This window comes from Condylostylus longicornis, unplaced genomic scaffold (genome assembly GCF_029603195.1).
Source record: "Condylostylus longicornis isolate FDR11 unplaced genomic scaffold, ASM2960319v2 ptg000006l, whole genome shotgun sequence".
In the NCBI taxonomy this organism is placed as follows: Eukaryota; Metazoa; Arthropoda; class Insecta; order Diptera; family Dolichopodidae; genus Condylostylus; species Condylostylus longicornis.
The window spans coordinates 945,468-963,759 of NW_026577975.1; the positions used below are offsets into that span (position 1 = coordinate 945,468).

The 18,292-nt window shown below is 24.8% G+C and overlaps 1 protein-coding gene across 1 annotated transcript; it reads left to right on the forward strand.

The window, feature by feature from the left end:
- The first annotated feature begins 786 nt into the window (after positions 1 to 786).
- On the forward strand, positions 787 to 1,072 carry LOC129618444 (60S ribosomal protein L39). Its single transcript, XM_055533181.1, has one exon. The coding sequence runs from the start codon at positions 814 to 816 to the stop codon at positions 967 to 969; it is 156 nt and encodes a 51-aa protein (XP_055389156.1). The 5' UTR covers positions 787 to 813; the 3' UTR covers positions 970 to 1,072.
- The last annotated feature ends 17,220 nt before the right edge of the window (positions 1,073 to 18,292 follow it).

The following is an 18,292-nucleotide window of genomic DNA, read 5'->3' on the forward strand; positions in this document are numbered from 1 at the left end:
TAATTCAGCAATCAAACAGTTTAGTTGCTTAAATGTGCTCGCAACCATTTTAAGATGAAGCAGTAATTGCAGAATTAAAAATTACATGAATCCTTAAAAAATCTTAAAATGAAAGTTTGAGTGTATCAACCGCTTATGCAATATCGGTCTTTAACATTTAATTTTAAAAAACTCTAAAGTCATTACTTTTTTTAACTTTAATAAGAACTAAGAAAACTTTTTGTTCTGTATCACTTTCTTCACAGATTTTTCTATACTTACGACATAAGGCAGTTAGGTACAAAATTTTTTATAATACATACTTGCGTTGTATACGACATTGAGTTTGATATCATACAAATTAAACATTGTTCATGGATTTTGTTATATTAAATTTGGCAAGGCTTTATTTTTGTCACATATAACAAAATTCACGAACGCTTTCATATCAGACATTCATGAAAATAAATCAAACAAAATCAATGAACAATGTTTGATATCAAAACTCTCTCCTGGCTTATAGTACAATCGAACATTTTCTTATCAAACATTTATAAAATTTTGATAATATCAAGCAAATTTATATAATAATGTTTCACATGAAGACCTTACAAATCCTTTCGGCTTAAAATAAAATTCACATTTTTCTTATCAAAATTTCTTCAAATTTTTTAGTCAAATCAAACAAAATTAATAAACAATGTTTGATTTAACGTATGATCCTTACCAACTCAGTAGAGTCAGCATACTTTTGTTAGAACTTGTATTAACTACAGTTTATTTTAAATAACTACAATATATTTTATTCCTATTACGAGTTGTCAAAAAAGGAAAATGGCTGCACATAAATCATTTAGAATAAAGCAGAAGTTAGCTAAAAAACTTAAACAAAACAGATCTGTTCCACAATGGATTCGTTTAAGAACAGGCAATACAATTAGATACAACGCTAAAAGGCGTCACTGGAGAAGAACTAAATTGAAGTTGTAAGCCTGTATTTTAATAACATAACATTTGTGTACATTGTATGCGCCGGAATGAGCAGTTTAAATTCGGAATACATAAATTTTAAAACAGCTCGATCAATAAACAATAAACAAACAATAAACAAAAATTTTAATCATATTTTTTTCTTATTTATTATTATTTTAAAAAAATATACAATGCCATACTACTATGGCTCATATGCTCAAAATTTGAATTTCTAATATTTTTTTTTTTGTTGTTATTGGGGATCAAAATCTTCAAAAATATTTCTTATTATTTTTAATTTTCATTTTATTATAAATTTTAATTAATTTTCACTATATATCATATAACTATAGTTATATATACTATTTAAATTCTTATGTAAATAAAAGTAAAACTTTAAAATGACTTGAGGGTTAAACTATACGCGCAATAATTTAAAATAATTATATAACTCCGTCCACTAAAATACTCAAATATATAAAATGCATATAAATTTGTTGATATATACGTTATATAGGTATTATATATGTATATTGTATATTACTATATATTAGTTTGTTAAATATTTAAATTTCAACCCTATTCTTGTACATATATCATTATATTCATTATAAATCCTTCATTTAATTGTTATATATATATATATATAGCGTATATATATCATTACGATATATATTGTATTTAGCACTGTTGTTTTATATATTTTTGGTGTGTTTTGTTTTGGGGAAATTTAAAATCTAAATGCAAACATAAAAAAAAATATCCTTTAATTTAACTCTTTCCTTAACAACAAAATAAATTTGTTTTCATCCTTCAATTTTTATTGTTATTATTTTATTTTTGGTTCAATTTCCTTTTATATACGAAATAATTCTAATTCTGAATATACTGATTACATTTTATATTTTTAAATTACATTTTGAAAATTTCGACAATAATTTTTAGCTTCTTACAATATACGTTCATAACTATGTACATGTATATATATCAACCCAAATATATAAAATCTAAATATTTTTATATATATACAATTGTGGCCTTTTAAGTTTAGTTCATCATAAGTACATATACTGAAGCGTGTATAGTTTTAAAGAAAACAAAACAAATTTTAAAATTAATTCAAAATATCCTTTATAATATATATAGGTATTTTTATATCCTTCAAAGAAATATTGTTATATAATTTAAGAATTTATATTGTATGTGTGTCAAAATTTCGAATATATAATTATTTTGTACCTTTAAGAAATCAATTTTTTTCTTAAAAAATGAAAAACAAAAAGGTCAAATGAAATGGGGTATTGAAGGAATATATACATAATATATACATATATATAGTGTTATTGAAATGGTATATATCCATATATTTAAATTGGAAAAGACAATCAACAATGACAGCAGGAAAATTATTCAAAAAAAAAAAAAAGCTAAAAAAAGGGATGAAATATAATTTGTAATAGAAAGAACTTTCAAACTATATATGTGTATATATATAATTATTTACGATATATCAAATAAAATTCAAATCTATAAATGTATATAATATATATCCGTATATATATCAATCTGTATATATTCCTAACAGTGTGCAAATTTTATTATAAAGTGGACTTTACTAAATTTTTAGAAAATTTTCTTAAAAAAAGTTTTCACAATTTTCTTTATTTTAATTTCTAACCCCACCCCCTCCCTAACAAAATACAACATTTAGGAATGTATCTGCGAATATCATAAAATAAATTCGATAAATTTTAGTATTTTACTAGTCTCAACCACTTTTAATTGTTAAATTTATAATACATTATTCTTTGGCAAAATTTTCAATGACAATTGGCAATGTTGTATATAAGGTCTGTTCCTTTGTAAATTTCTGTATCGCTATTTCGACTAAAATTTATTTTATTAAAAAGGTTTCGGTTAAGTACATATTCAGGCAGATCAGGCCCTGTAAGAACTTCACGCTCACCATGAGGCGATTTCAAATTTTGAATTAGATTATATTTTAACCTTTACAGGAGTAACAAACAAATTATCTTTGGTTATTTGGAACTACATTGACCAACTATACCACTGGAAACATCAATTACATATTCAAATATGGAAACAACTATAATTGTAATTTTGTATTTTAGGTAAAATAATTAAATAAAACAGTGGATCCTGAAAATTATTCCGCTGAACATCGAACTCGGAAAAAAAAATCTTAAAAAGCAATTATTTAAATTTGAATTAATATCGGTATTGGGGCTCTTATGTCTTCATATATATCTAAATATATATAAAACATAAAACAACAATTATTCTTTCCGTTTTGAAAATAAGAAAAAGTTAATTTTTACCAGGATTATTTTTGTTTTGGCTTCATATTTTCGGTTTATGATTATATAGCCATTGCTATCGCCATCATCAAAAATAAATTGTCCTCCTTGTACAATAGCGAAATAACCATCAATTCCAATCTAACCTTTATCCTTTTATTATTTTTCTATATATATATTAATACTATATATTATTTAAATACATATTATATATGTATGAATATAAATATATAAATATATATATATATGAATATATATATGAATATATGTATATATATATATATATATATATATATATATATATATATATATATATATATATATATATATATATATAGATATATATATATATATATATTTACGTCGTCTTTTTATTATTATAATTTAATGGTGGTTTTTCTTTAAGATTATTGTACATTTAAAAATAAAAATAAGAAAGAGAAAAAAAGGAAAAATAAAAAAACACAAATAAAAATTCGACAGGACGACGGCCCACTACTATCCCTTATAAATATTTTATTTTATAAATTATGTTTACAATACATATATATGATATTTTGGGTATATATATATATACATTATATTTGTTTGTATATATTATATATATAGTTTGATATAAATAATTTATATATTTTGTTGGCACGTGAATTTTATTTTATCATATTTCGTAAATATATATATATATATATATATATATATCAATTTATATTTACTCATTAATAAAAAAGGACTCATTCTTTTTGTTTTGTTTTTGAATTTTTTAAGAGAAAAGAGAATTTTTGTTTAGAATATTAAAAGTCCATCGTTTTTTAGTTTTCACTTTATTCACAAATGTAATTGGATTTATATGTATATATGTATATATCATATTATATATATATATATATTATAAACATATTTAGCCTAACAATGAAAGTCCAATTAAAGAAGGGTCGAACTTTTTTGAAATTAGATGAGATATTTATATATATATATATATTGTGATATATAAGATTATACTATGAAATAGAGTGTGTTTAAGAAAATCAAAAAGAAAATATCAAAAGAAAAAGAAAATTTTTCAAATGAAATTTAAAATTTATACCTAAACGCAATATACATATATCGATATGTTTACATATATCGATATGTACATATCTCGCATACGAAACTGTAAAGGAGTTTATTATATATATATAGTATATATGGTATATATATGGTATATATCATATATATACCATAATATAATTTATTGTAAATGACAAAGGATGAGAGAGAAGATTGAAATTCAAAAAAATTATCAAAAATTTCTTTGCTTTCTATATCTGAAAATATAAAATTTTAATATTTTATCAATAAAAACAAAAATAAATAAATTTTTATTATATTTTAAATAACAAATTATGAATTTTTCATAGTGATTGACATTTAGTTAGGTTAGGTAAGCCTTAATAATTGAAAAGGCTATTTTGTCTAATCATTTAGTTGTTTGAGTTAGTGTTACGATTACATATATTGCGCTAATGTCCCTGTTCTTCAAAATTCCAGTGATACTGTCAAATGTAAATCAGTTTTCGTTCTTCTGAACGTGTCTTTTATATTTAAGCTATAGACATCCAGTTTCGCTTCTAGGTATATTCCACAAAAGTTAATCATGAATAGTTGGAGGGTTTGTAATGACTTTGTATGTGAAATTTACTTATAAATTGTACATTTTTTGATCCAAGCATCCATGTTGTTACTCATCGGTTTACAATTATCTAGTGACTTCGTTAATATTAAAACAACATTTGCGGCAAAATATTAGATTAATAAGGATGAAAATAACACAAAAATTCGCTCTATTTTGAACTTAGTCTCTTAATTTAAAAAGTAATTCCAGCAAATATTTTTAGATTTAAAAATTTCAAAAAGCAAAAAACTTTTTATTTGAGGGTTCTAGTACTAAAATTTTATTCCAATTTATCACCTTTCTAAAATTTTTGATTTAATCTTAAAATTATATATAACATATATATATATAAATTATTTAAATATTCATACGCACTTCAGAAATATTGTACTTAACCGAAACCTTTTTAATAAAATAAATTCAAGTGTATTTCATGGTGTGCATACAAAAATAAACCACTCCTTAAAGATTTTATCATAAAAATCAGATCTACTTATTTTATACTTTACTGATTGTTGAATATTTTATTAGAATTTTACAATTTTTTGTATATATAACCAACATAAAACATTATGCATATGCTAAGTATATAAAAAAATTTCTATGCCATAACCCTAATTTTTTGATTTTGGATTTTTAGATCATGAAAATTGTTTTTTGACCGCTATATACGGAATTCAAAGGAAATTTTGAAAAATTAAAATTGTAAAAATTCCATTTTAATTTTAAGTGTATTTAGTAGTATTGGTGTTGAGGGGCTAAAATGTATCTATATGTAGTTTACAAATAATAATAGAAATATGCTGGAATTTGTTAAAATGCAAAAGGGTTGACTTGAAAATTTTAAAACTTAAATATTACAATTGCTCGACAGGATGGCAATTTGTAATGCTAATGAAATTGTAAAAAAGCTCTTGGCAAGACTTTTATAGTAATCGGTTACTGTATGAAAGCAGATTCATTTTAAATGGGATATTTGTAATAAAAACACAAGTTGGTTAAAAAATTCCGTCACGATTTCTTTGTAATATTCTAATTGAATATTTAATATCGCTCGCCTTTGTAAGAGTCGTTGTGTTTAACAGCACTAATATAACATGAGTAAATGTTAGAATTTAATTTCGTTGATTTGATCGCATTTTACAACAGTACTTAATACTCAAGAAAATACCTAAAAAAAATAGCAAGAGACTCCTACAAAAGAATGAAAGGCGATTTGCTTCCGTTACTTGGAAATATAAGGGCGGAACTAAGCTATGAAATATTTGCGTTTTCCAAGAGGAGATCTGCATGTTTGCAAGAACCTTTGTCTAGCGAATGCGCAACAATTCAAAAACGAAAATGATGTTATGCTTGAGATCTTGCAATGTACATATTGAAAGGGAGACCTTAAACACTTGCTAAACCACCATCTGTTACTTTGCAAGAGAAAGAAGGAGGCTCTTGGCGAGTACATTTTAAAATACTAACTAACGTTTTCGCCTTTAGAGTTGAAGAATTTTTTTTGTTTGACGCGAAAACAAGATGCAACATCCAATTTAATTACATATGCAGCTTCTTAGTGATATCCAACAGTGGATTCTTATCCCATTTAGACTGCAGAAAGTACATTAATTGTGAAAATGTGATTCTCGTATGGTGTTAAGGCTGAAACCATAATTCGACATAAAATTTACCCTTATGTAGAGATCGCGAAGAAAATTATTTTCAGTATAGCGGCAAAAACAATTTGGTCAGTGTGCATGTTGCTATATTATACCCAGTATTTGCTATATTATTCTTTCCAGTTCCTTATTCGATCATTAACATAGATATATGATTAACGCCTTATGAATTCGGTCTCAGAGACTCTCCTTCTTAAAGAACCAGCAGTTTCATTCAATTCTTATATTTACAGCATCTGCCACTTTCTTAAACTCAAATACCTTGATCAATATTGTTAATCGAGTTCTCTAACATTGAAGAAATTCAATTTAGAATATCATATTTCATTATATCAGCCCTTAAGATCCAAATATAAACCACCTTCAAAATAATAATTATTAAAAAACTTGTAATTTATTTTAATTTCTATAAATTTCAATATTTCTATTATTAAATTTAACCTTTTTCAATAATTATATTGTTCGATATGACCTATTTTTCAAAATTTTAATTTTTTTTTTTGTCACAAATAAAAGGCGAAATTGCAAATTTCCGATTTATAATTTTAATGATGCATAGAGCAATACAAAAAAAAGAATTTGGAAAAAAAAAAGAAACTAATTTTAAAATATGTTATACATACAATATGCATAAATGTGCCTATATTATTGTCATTGTAATTGTAAATGAACAAAAAGGATATTTGAAAAATATTTAATAAAAAAATATAAAAATAAGAAATTTTTATACGTGGATATTGACAATCAAATGGGGTTAACACACAAAAAAAAAATTTAAATTAAAATTATTATCCATGCAAATTTGCTAACGTAATATGAAAAAGGATATACGAAAAAGGATATATGAATAAAAAATGTGTTCAGTTAAAAAAAAAGAAACCCTTCTCCAATTTCGTATAAATTCACAATCCTATGATAACGGTTTATTTCTATTTTTCATTAATATTACAATTTTGGAGATTTATTGCAATAAAAATATTCAATACAAATGTATGTTTGTATGTATATTAAATATACTGTAGGCAGATTGTCGATTAAGTTCAATTTAAATATTATAATAATTCATTTTTGCAATATTTTTCATTCAAATAACAATAATAGTAATAAATAGCAGCACTGTTTGGTATAAGGACAAAATTTTTGTATATATACTCACTATAAAAAGGATGTAAATTTTATAATAAACAGTTCTTATATTTTTAAAAATCTATATATTGTATATGTAATTTTGTGGATGTGTTTATTAAAAAAAATTATAATAATAAAAAATGTGTAACATCCTGTCGTAAGGATCAATAGAGATTTGACAATAAATATTCATATATTGTATATATAGTATACATACTCGTACCTATATATCCTTTTTTTCTGCAGAAAAATATTCAAGGAGGATTTAAAATATTAAAAAATTTGCAAAATATGCTCAAAAATTTTATATGTATAATAAAAGCCCTTAACATTCTCGTTTTTTTTCGATATTTATTATATTATTTCTCTATTGATCCTTACTAAAAATAAAAATATTTTTATGTAATGAATAAAATAATATGTTCTATTTTTATAAATATATCCAAAGGACTTGTATAATATTATATAGTTAATATATTGTCGGTTAAAAAGCAGAAAAAACTAGGTGCATATTTTTGAGAATTTGAGTTATCCACATAAATTAAGTCAGAAAAATATAAACATTTTAGACTTGTATGATTTTTGTGGATTGTATGATCTTGTATGATCTTGTGGAAAAAATCATACAAGTCTAAAATATAGTTGAGAAAATGTAGATGCCAATCTATTTGTACTAATTGATTAGCTTTGCGATTTTACGATTTTTTCAAATTGTATTTACACAAAACACGGCTTCGCACTTAGTGCTTCGGACGACGATTTGACTAAAAATAAAAATATTTATATGTTGGTATTGTTATGTATAAGACGTGTATGCAGTTTAATGCTGATTTTTAATGAATTTGTTAAAAATATTTCTTTTATTCCAAAAATATTATTGATTATTTTTATTAAGTAATTTTTTTTTTTAGATTTCAGATAGATTAATATTCATAGTCCTTGAATTCTAAATTGAGCATTAGAAGAATATATTCGTTAATTTTGAACTGTACGACACTGATAAATGTCGTACATATACATAACAGCTAACTGTACAGCTAACTGTATCAGCCTTATATGGAATCCTTGTAAGAAGTATTTAAGGGGTGCATGATAATTTACCCAAGAATTCACACTATAGCTATGATTTTCACAAAATAGTGATTCGATTTGTGTTAAATGTGAATACAACTGCATTGTTGCTGGAGCCTGTGTATGGTGCCTGTGCAGTCATACAATTTTTGAAATTTTTTAATTATTTTAGAATAAATTAATTAAGAATTTTCGAATAGAAGCTTTCTACTGTTTCGATATTTCTTCAAATTTAGTAAGGATTTTTGGTAAAATAACAATAATTAAGAAATTTCTAAAGTAAATTAAAATTTATTTTGATTTCAATAATTTTTTGAAGCGCTACATTTTTTCAGAATAATATTTTATATACAAAATCCTTATACGTACTAACACACTGAAACAAAATCAAAATCCTTACTAACACACTGAAAATAAAAAAATACAAAAGATTTTATTTCTACCCTAATAATGTGATCTATGTGTTTTGAAAACTAGAATCGATTTTAAAGTAACAAGGACACTTTGAATTATATGAAGATATTCTGATCCTTTTTTCAATATGATTTTTTTTGGCTGTTGTTGAACAAACCATGAAATTGAGATTATTATCATTAACACCTAATTTTTATATTTTTTAAACTAGATCCTGAAATAAAAAGGACAATAATTATTTTTTCAAGATCAAATTGATAAGTTTTTGAATTTTTTGAATTTTTTTTTCAAAATCCTAAAATCCTTGATTCAATAATAATTTATTGTTCGAAAATTCTTCAAATATATGTAGACTTTTTCTTGTTCATTTTATTTTAAAAGGGAGATATATGGATATATAGAATTAAAGGTCAATAACACTTAAGATTCCAGATTTGACTAAATGTCTTAATAAAGAAAAAAAGGTCAGTTTGTTGGTATTCTTTTAATTTTAAAGGAATTGCTTAATTTCTTTTAATTTCACCCTACAATTGGAGTGGTTTTGAAAATTTAAAAAAAGTATAAGACTATGGTCTATATTAGAATAAAAACTATTAGGTCAGATTTGTAGATTTTTAAGGGAACCGAGTGGAAACTATTGGGTTATAATTTGAAGACAAATTTTCAAAAAAAAAGAATAATTTCTTAAGGTACTTTTAAATTATTGAAAAAAAAAAGTTGAATTCCTCGAAAAGTGCAAAGTTCAAGTTAAACAAGGTATAAAGTTAAAGACCGAAGGTTTTATTTGCGAAGAAAATTATAAGGATTTCGGGTCGAATAAATTTTTCTTCTGATTATTTGTGGGAAAACTGATTAGCAAACTTGTTTAGACCATTTGTCATTACTTTAATCCGATTCTACTTACCACTTTCATAATTCATAGGTTTGCAACCTATAAACCGCGACACATTGATCTTACCAGAAAATAATGAATAAAGAAATCATATGCTAGTCTCTAATGAAAAGAACCCACTGACAGCAATCAAAGAATGCAATTTTTGAATATTTGAATGAAGAAGTTCATGAAAATAGAAAGTTCATGTCAAGCGAGAGAACTTTGACTAAATATTTTTAGTGTAGATAGTTGTATATTTGACTTAAAGTGGCGGAATACTTGTACATAAAACTTAACATTATTTTGAATAATTTTTTAACTCAGATTCAATAGTCTCTTTGATACCAACATTTCAATGAATTTTGTTTAGGTCGTGGTCATTAAAGGAAAAAAATTTAGTCTAGAATAAAATTTTAACAGTTTATTGTGATCGTGGTGAAAAGAACTCGTGGTGACTTAATTGTGGTGGTGAAAGGAACTTAAGTATGTAATTCACAGTAATGAAAAATATTCTTGAAAATGTCATAAAAATTACAATACAAGAAAAAAATGAAAATTTCTATTAAAAATTGTGAATTTTTTTAAGGTTTAGCACGTAGGATTCACACATAATTCAAGTTAACGTTATTTTTCTAAAAAAACACTCAAATCACAGGTAAAATTTCAAATGGAATTTCCACCTGCTTACATATACTTCACATTTTTCATTCATATTTTATGCAATATTTTTTTTCTCGATAAAAATGAAAATTTTATAGCCGCAAAAGTGGCAGTAATAAAGAACAAGGAATGTGAGCCATTGAATAAAATCATCGCTTTTTAAAAGATTACATAGGTTGCATTGGGTTTTGAATAATTTTTTTTTTTTTAGATTTAAATTGTTATGACGATTGTTATAAAAAGAAAAGTAGTTCCTTTCTTATTTTCATTTAAGAAAATATTTTAACAACAACATGCACTTTTTTTCTTTATTCAAATGAATTTTACAGTTTTGTAATAGAAAAAGTGTAGCCCTTTTTCTTGAGAACATACTTAATATAATTTATTTACTTATGTAAATAAAAGTGCATGAATTTATTAAAGAAATAAGAAAGAAAATTAAATTGGGCAAACCTATATAGAAAATTTTTCTTAAAGAAGTTTGGCGCGATAAAACGACTTTGTGAATACATGATAGGCCAATTCTTTAACCAATGGCTACATTTTTCTAAATATAGAAAACTTGATAACAAGAAGAATTCAGCTGAAATTATTGTACAATCATTTCAAGCTTACTTCTCTCATGTGTTTAATTGCGTGGTAATATTGTGCTATAATACATTTAAAATGAGGCTCAAACATCAAACTCTATTTATACATTTTTTTTAATAAGAATTTTATTGTGTTGCATTTCTTCATCGAACTAAACACAATATTATATTAATGTTGGCAGGTATCAAACTTTCATAAAATTTTAAGTAAATCAAACGAAATCTATGGAACATGTTTGATATGAAAATTTACTTTCAATATTTTAATCAAAGTCAGTATCAATTATTTGATAGGTTTTTATGCTACTAATAGTTTCGTAATGAATTTCTTAAATTCATTTGAAATTTTTGATTGTTTGCTTATTTCTCTTATCTTTCATACAGTCGTATTCATTTACATTTGTCATTTTTGTGAGAGGCTCAATACGCTTCTATAGAATTCTTATTCTATATTCTGAAATGAGCTAATCATAACCAGTTCAGCACGTTTTTCTTGTATTTAGAATATAACTGAAAACAACTCACAAATAAAGGTTAACGTTATAATTAATACAAGTGCTATTTACAAATTGTTTGTTGTTCAGTTTCAAACAGTTCAATCATACCAGTTCGAGCATGTCTTATTATACATATTATGATAAGAAATGTTCAAAAAGCTTCAGCTTATTTTTTACGCTTTAAAATAGTAATCTTTTCATGTTCCGATTTTTGAACCATATAGTAAATGTTGGCCGTCCAAATATTACAGTTCAATTCAAACATATCTTTCAAACATAGTTATAATTTTTTTTAACGAAAGGATCGTCCCACAGTAACTAGAAAATAAAAAAATAACAAAAAAAAATTATGAAAAGTGTAAATTATTATGATAACAAAAATATGCACTCAGGTAAACATGATTTTTATCCGACAAGCTGGGTTGTAAAAGAGTATGTACGTATGATGAGGTCGTGAGACGATATAGTAGAAGTATAGAGTGTATTTTTGTATATAAATAGAGTTTTATGTTTTTATGCTCTCCATTTTTTTCTTATTATTATTATTTTAATATTTTTTTTTTATATATTTTATTATTAATGCAAAATAGAAAGTGAAAGTTTGAATGTTAACAAAAAAAATGTGTGCATTTAGATAGTGCAGTTTTTACAAGGTTATTTAAGTGGAGGTAACAAAAAAAAAATAAGAAGAAAAAATAGTGAATTAGAAGAAGTGAAAATATTTTTAAAATATAACTAAGAGAGAGTGTGAGAGGGAGAGGGAAGGGGAGAAGTAAAACAAGTTGCATAGAATGGAAATGGTGTATAGAAAAAATGTAATGTAAGAGAGAACAACAAGTCTAAAAGTGAATAGTAGTCGAAAAATAAAGTAACAGAAAAAAAATAATAATAAAAAGTGATGAAAAAATTCAAGGATTCATAAAATGTAAGGAACAGGTGAAACCTACTTGTAATAAACTATATACACTGTACTTTAGGAATACTTTGAACATGTATCTATGTACGCGCCGTATATGAGTGCTTTATAAGGTTGAGCGTATTGTGAGCGTCATACACACAAAATTATTTTTATGTAAACAAAAAAAAAAATTTATTGCACTTTTTCTTTTCACACATAATTTTTATCTCTTTTTACACTCTTCTCTCATTTCTCTCCTCATAATATTATAGTGATTTTTTTTTTTCTCATTCATTCACAATTTTTTAATTCACTTCGCACACACATCCTTATAAACTAAAAAATTGTTACAAAAAAAAAAAAATTTTTATACAAGATTATTGTTGACTTTAAACGCAAGTTTGTGTGTTGGTAAAATAAAAACAAAAGAGAAAATGCGAAAAATAAGGAATTTAATTTTTTTTCTTGTTTTTGTTGTAATTTTTTTTTTTTTTTAAATCTGTCTAGACCTCTTGCGAGCTTATAATTTATTTTGTTTTTGTTTACCGTTATACACTCTTATTATTTTATAATTTTCATAATTTTTATTTTTCCGTTTTTTTTTTCTCGTCCTTATTTTTTTTTTAATATGTAAAAAAAAATGTTAATGTAAATTTTTGCTCTTTTCTTAGTTTTTAGTTCTTATATTGTAATGATGGAAAATATAAGGCGAAATTTAGGAAGAGATGTACAGATACAAATATAAAGAGTCTAGTATAAGAAAAGTAGAAAATTATGTTTAGCAATTATAATTGTTGTTGTTGTTGCTTTTGTAGTTTTTGTGTTGTTGTTTTAAATATTTTTTTGAAATTGTGCTTTTTAAATATCTTTTAATTGTTTAGAGTAAAATTATACTGTTAATTTTTTTCTAAATTTCAGTAAATTTTTATAATATTTAAAATATATTGAATAAGGTGTTAAATATTTGATGTAAATTTATCGGGTCCGGAGTTATAGGGAGCAAATCGATTTAAAGAGCTCTCTTTAATACTAAAATTGAAAATCGGCAAATGTAATCATAGAATAGCATTTAGCATTTAGTGGGTCTTTTTTGTTGCACACACCAGCCATTTCAAACGGTCCCTCCTTAGGCAGATATATTCGTCACAATTATTGGATCTACAACTTTTGTTCCGAGAGCTTTTTAGAAATTAACCCTGTGAATGCCTCTAAGCTACAAAATGGAATTCAAATGTATTTACGTATTAAGTAGAGTTTACGACAACTGTTACTAATATGGGGGCTAGATTTGGAAAACATATGCCTTTCCCATATTAATCAACTAAATGTAATTGGCTTTTTTTGTCAAAAATGAGAAAACCTTCTGATTTATTCATATACGTACAATAGACGGAAAAAATATCACTTCCTTATTTATAAAAAGGGACGTTGCATTTAAATAAAAAAATATCCACTTCCCTATTTCTGATATCCACTTCCCTATTATTTTTGTTGAACAGCACAGCACAATTATGACGACTCCTTTTGCGTGTTTTTTTTTTGTTGCTTTTATTATTGATGTTCATGGCTATTTGATATTATATTTATTACAGTCCCCTTAATTCTTATATATTAAAGACTATTAGAAATTATTCTCTAATAAATTATCTAATATACAATCAACTCTCCATAAATATTAAGACATCAGATTATAAAAGAACAAAAAAAAAACAAATATAAGAACAATAATCACAAATAAAAAATCAAATTTGAACATTTTTATTGAAGACATAATGAAGTTGAATTGGAGTCTGAATTGGAGTATACATAAATCTATAACAATTCATTGCTATTTTAAAAATGTAATAAAAATAAAAGGAAGAAAATGATGAGTATTAAGAATATGGACTACGTACAGATTATATACACCGAGAAAAATTATAAGCAAATGAGAGTAAAAAAAAAAAATTTTGTTTATTTGAGTTTCCTTTAAGTCCTTATTATAAATGAACCACATATATAGAGAGAGAGATGAAATAAGAGGAACTTGGTTAAACAACACGAAGAACAGCAACTACTACAACAAAAACAATTGATGTGGGATAAAGTTAAAAAAAAAAGGCATTAAAATTTATAGCGACAATGATTTAATATCTAAAACGCCTTAAGACTTACTTTTGAACTTTTATTCCTTCCTTTCTCTTGCATTTTCCAGCAATGATTCCATTATTTTTCTGGTTTTTTCTATATTCTTATTTCTTCTCTATATTCAAAATAAACGATGAAATAAAGTCCCTTTTTTTTAAGTCTATTTATGCTTGCTTCCTTTTTCTGTTTCTTTTTCTCTTATTTTTTTTTTTAAGGATAATGATAATAATAACAATAATAATAATGATTATTATGATGATGTTGATAGTGTTTATTTCGTCCTTAATTTTATATATATATATATATATGCACATCTTTATTATTATATAAACAGAAATTTAAATACACACACACACACATTTTAAAACGCGTATTTCTTCATTATTTCGTACATTGTTTGTGTGCCTTCAGTCAAAAGAGTAATAAAAACAAAAAAAAAAAACAAAGTCGCGAGTTTTTTTTTCTCTTTGCTTTTTTTTTTAATTTTTTTTCTTGTTCTTATGTTTTAAGGATAAAAAAATTTAAATTTTCCGGCAATAAATTTTTTTTTCCGCGAAAAATATATAAAACGAAAAAAACAAAAAATTGTGAACAAAATAATGAGAGAATAAAAACAAAAAAATGATAAAATTTATAAAAATAAGAGTAAGGAATAAATGAACTCAGAGAAATATTATAATTGTACATGAGAGTACTGTAAGTATAGTAAAAAATTATTTAAAAAAAAATAAGCTAAAGTTGGTTTTAGATAAGCGCAGCAGTATCTTAGCAATATTTTTTAATTAATAAAAATGACCCAGATGACGTCGATAATCCCATAAAATGGCAGCTGCTGCCGCAATTATTCATAGCAGACCTTATGAATAATTGGATTATGGAAGGCAGTCGTAATTTGTTCGGTATTTGTTGTGAATGTTCGGTTTTTGCTTGCCAAAATATCAATTTCAATGCAATTAGATATAAGACAAGCCAATAGAGCTATCCTGTCTTCATAAGAAATCTGTCCAAATCCCTTATACTTTTGGTAGAGGTAGTGAAAAACTTTCGATCTCCCGACAGGTGGTACATGAAGGATTAAAAAAAAGTCTCAGCCTAGCCGCATATTCATCCACTAGCTAGTACCACGTCTAAACTACTACCTTGTTAGCCAAATCTCATGAAGATATCGAAAGGAGTGACTTAGTTTACGATTCTCTTGCTTTAGCAGAAAATATTCTAAAATTGGAACAATATGGTGTATTGTAAATTGTACTAACGATAATATTATAATTTTTTTTTTTGCTAATTCAGGGTTTTCGCATATTAATTTTTGTACATTTTTTGGCTAATATTATTAGAAAAAAATTTCCAAATGGATTCCACTTATTTTCCTCATTACTTATTGGGATATTTCAACTTTTAATTTTGTCTCGGCTTGGGGCACTTCGGCTTTTAAGAGAAATGACTCTTTAAATCTGAACATTGTCTAATCTAAACACTTCCGATTCCATTTGTAATTATGCCAACCTAATTTTCAATTGAAATTATTATAGAAACTGATTTTTTAAGCTATTACCATTTCAATTAAGTTGAAATTTGTTTTAGGTGTGGAAACAGTGTGGAATCATCTTAATTATTTTTATTAAAACTCAGCTGATGAATCTATTAAAAGCATTTTTTTTTAAAAAGAATAACGAACGTAAAAAAATTAAAGAAAACACCAAACACAAAAAAAAAAAAATTAAAAGAAAAAGTGTGTGTGTTTGCTTTTTTTCTCATCTTAAACCAACGATTGTATTTAGATACCAAAGACGATGCGATTTAAAGGAACAGAAAATATTTCACTCATTTTCTATTCTTGCGTTGTAGAAATTAGATGAATGGAATGGGATAAGGTGCATACTAAAAAAAAAAAAAATTTTCATTCTTCTTTTGATACTGCAAGTCTATTTGTATGACGACGTTTGGTTGTATTTTTATGGTATACGCTGCTTCTATATTCTATAAGATTTTTTTTCGCGAAAGGATCTCGCAACATTCAACTGTTCATTCAGCGTTTTGCTCCTTTTATTTTGAACACCTTTTTTTCTCGTATTTGTAATATTAATTTTCCTTTTTTTTTTTTGTTTCATAAAATTTTAAGATTTTTTTTTTTTCGTTGTTTGTGACTCTAAAAACGCGACGAAATAAATTAAGAAAAAAAAAAAAATTCTATGTCAAGGTCGATTGTTTTTTTTTTCACTCTTTTGCTTTGTTTTTGTTAGATAATTTTTTTTCCACAATTCTTTTATGTTTGTAGAAAAAATGCTAATTGCAATTGATTTTATGAAAATTCTTATTGAAGAAAAACATATAAATTTAAGGAGTTTAAAGAAACTAGGAAGAATGAAATGGCGATTTTCGTAGAAAAGACGAAAATAATATCGTTATGATGTTGGCCATGTACCGACAATTATTTAATTTCCATTGTTTTCCAGACTCGTCGTGTTGGTGTTAATTATTTTCATCGTCTTTTGTTTTCTATAGGTTTATTTCTAGAGTCGTATACTTGACAAGTTATTCGAGTGGTTTAATTTACTGAAAAAGTCGCTGATTTTGTGCTAGAGAAGATGGATATCGTCAACATAATTTAGGTGCACTAGTTGTTGAGTGAAACTCCAAATTATACGCACTTCTCTGCGAGCATATGAATTGTAGCTTGTTGATTGTGAGAAGCAGCAATAAAAGTGTGCAGTCCTGTATTACTTTTTAGATATGGTAATGAAGAATTCCCTTATTTCGGTTCTTTAATATAAGAATATATTATGACTCACTACTCAATAATGCAATTGAATAATTTTAATTTAATGGTACTCTACATTTTATTATTTATTCGTATTGTTTGATTTCCACATAATCACAAAATTTTGTCACTCTAATAAAATTTCAATTAATTAATAATATTGAAAATTTTATAATATAAAAATTATTCGATTTCGTCCTTGCATGCACAATGTATATAAAAATGGTTGAATGTGTAAATTATAAAAACTCTAATAAAAGAAGTTTGGAGAAACCTGTATTTTGGAGAAGAAAAATAATTTTCATTTTCTTCTTCTCTAAATGAAAATTATTTAAGTATAAAAAATCAATAAATTTTAATAAAATATCTTGGAATAATAAAATTCACAATGGTATACAATAAAATAAATTAAAATGAATTTTCATCCACATATACATATATACATAAGTGCATATATTTTAATAAAATTCTATAAAATAAGTGAAAAAGGAGGCAGACGGAGATTTCCTCATGTCATAATATACATGAACGTAGCTGCACAAATTACGTGAACATTCAAAAGTATCTTGCATATATAGAAGGAAAATTACACGCTTCCTTGGAAATTTTTTTTTTTAACATACATAAAAGTATCCTAGAAATAAGAATATGAGGTAGGTATCCTAGGCGATGGGAAAGGAAAAAAATA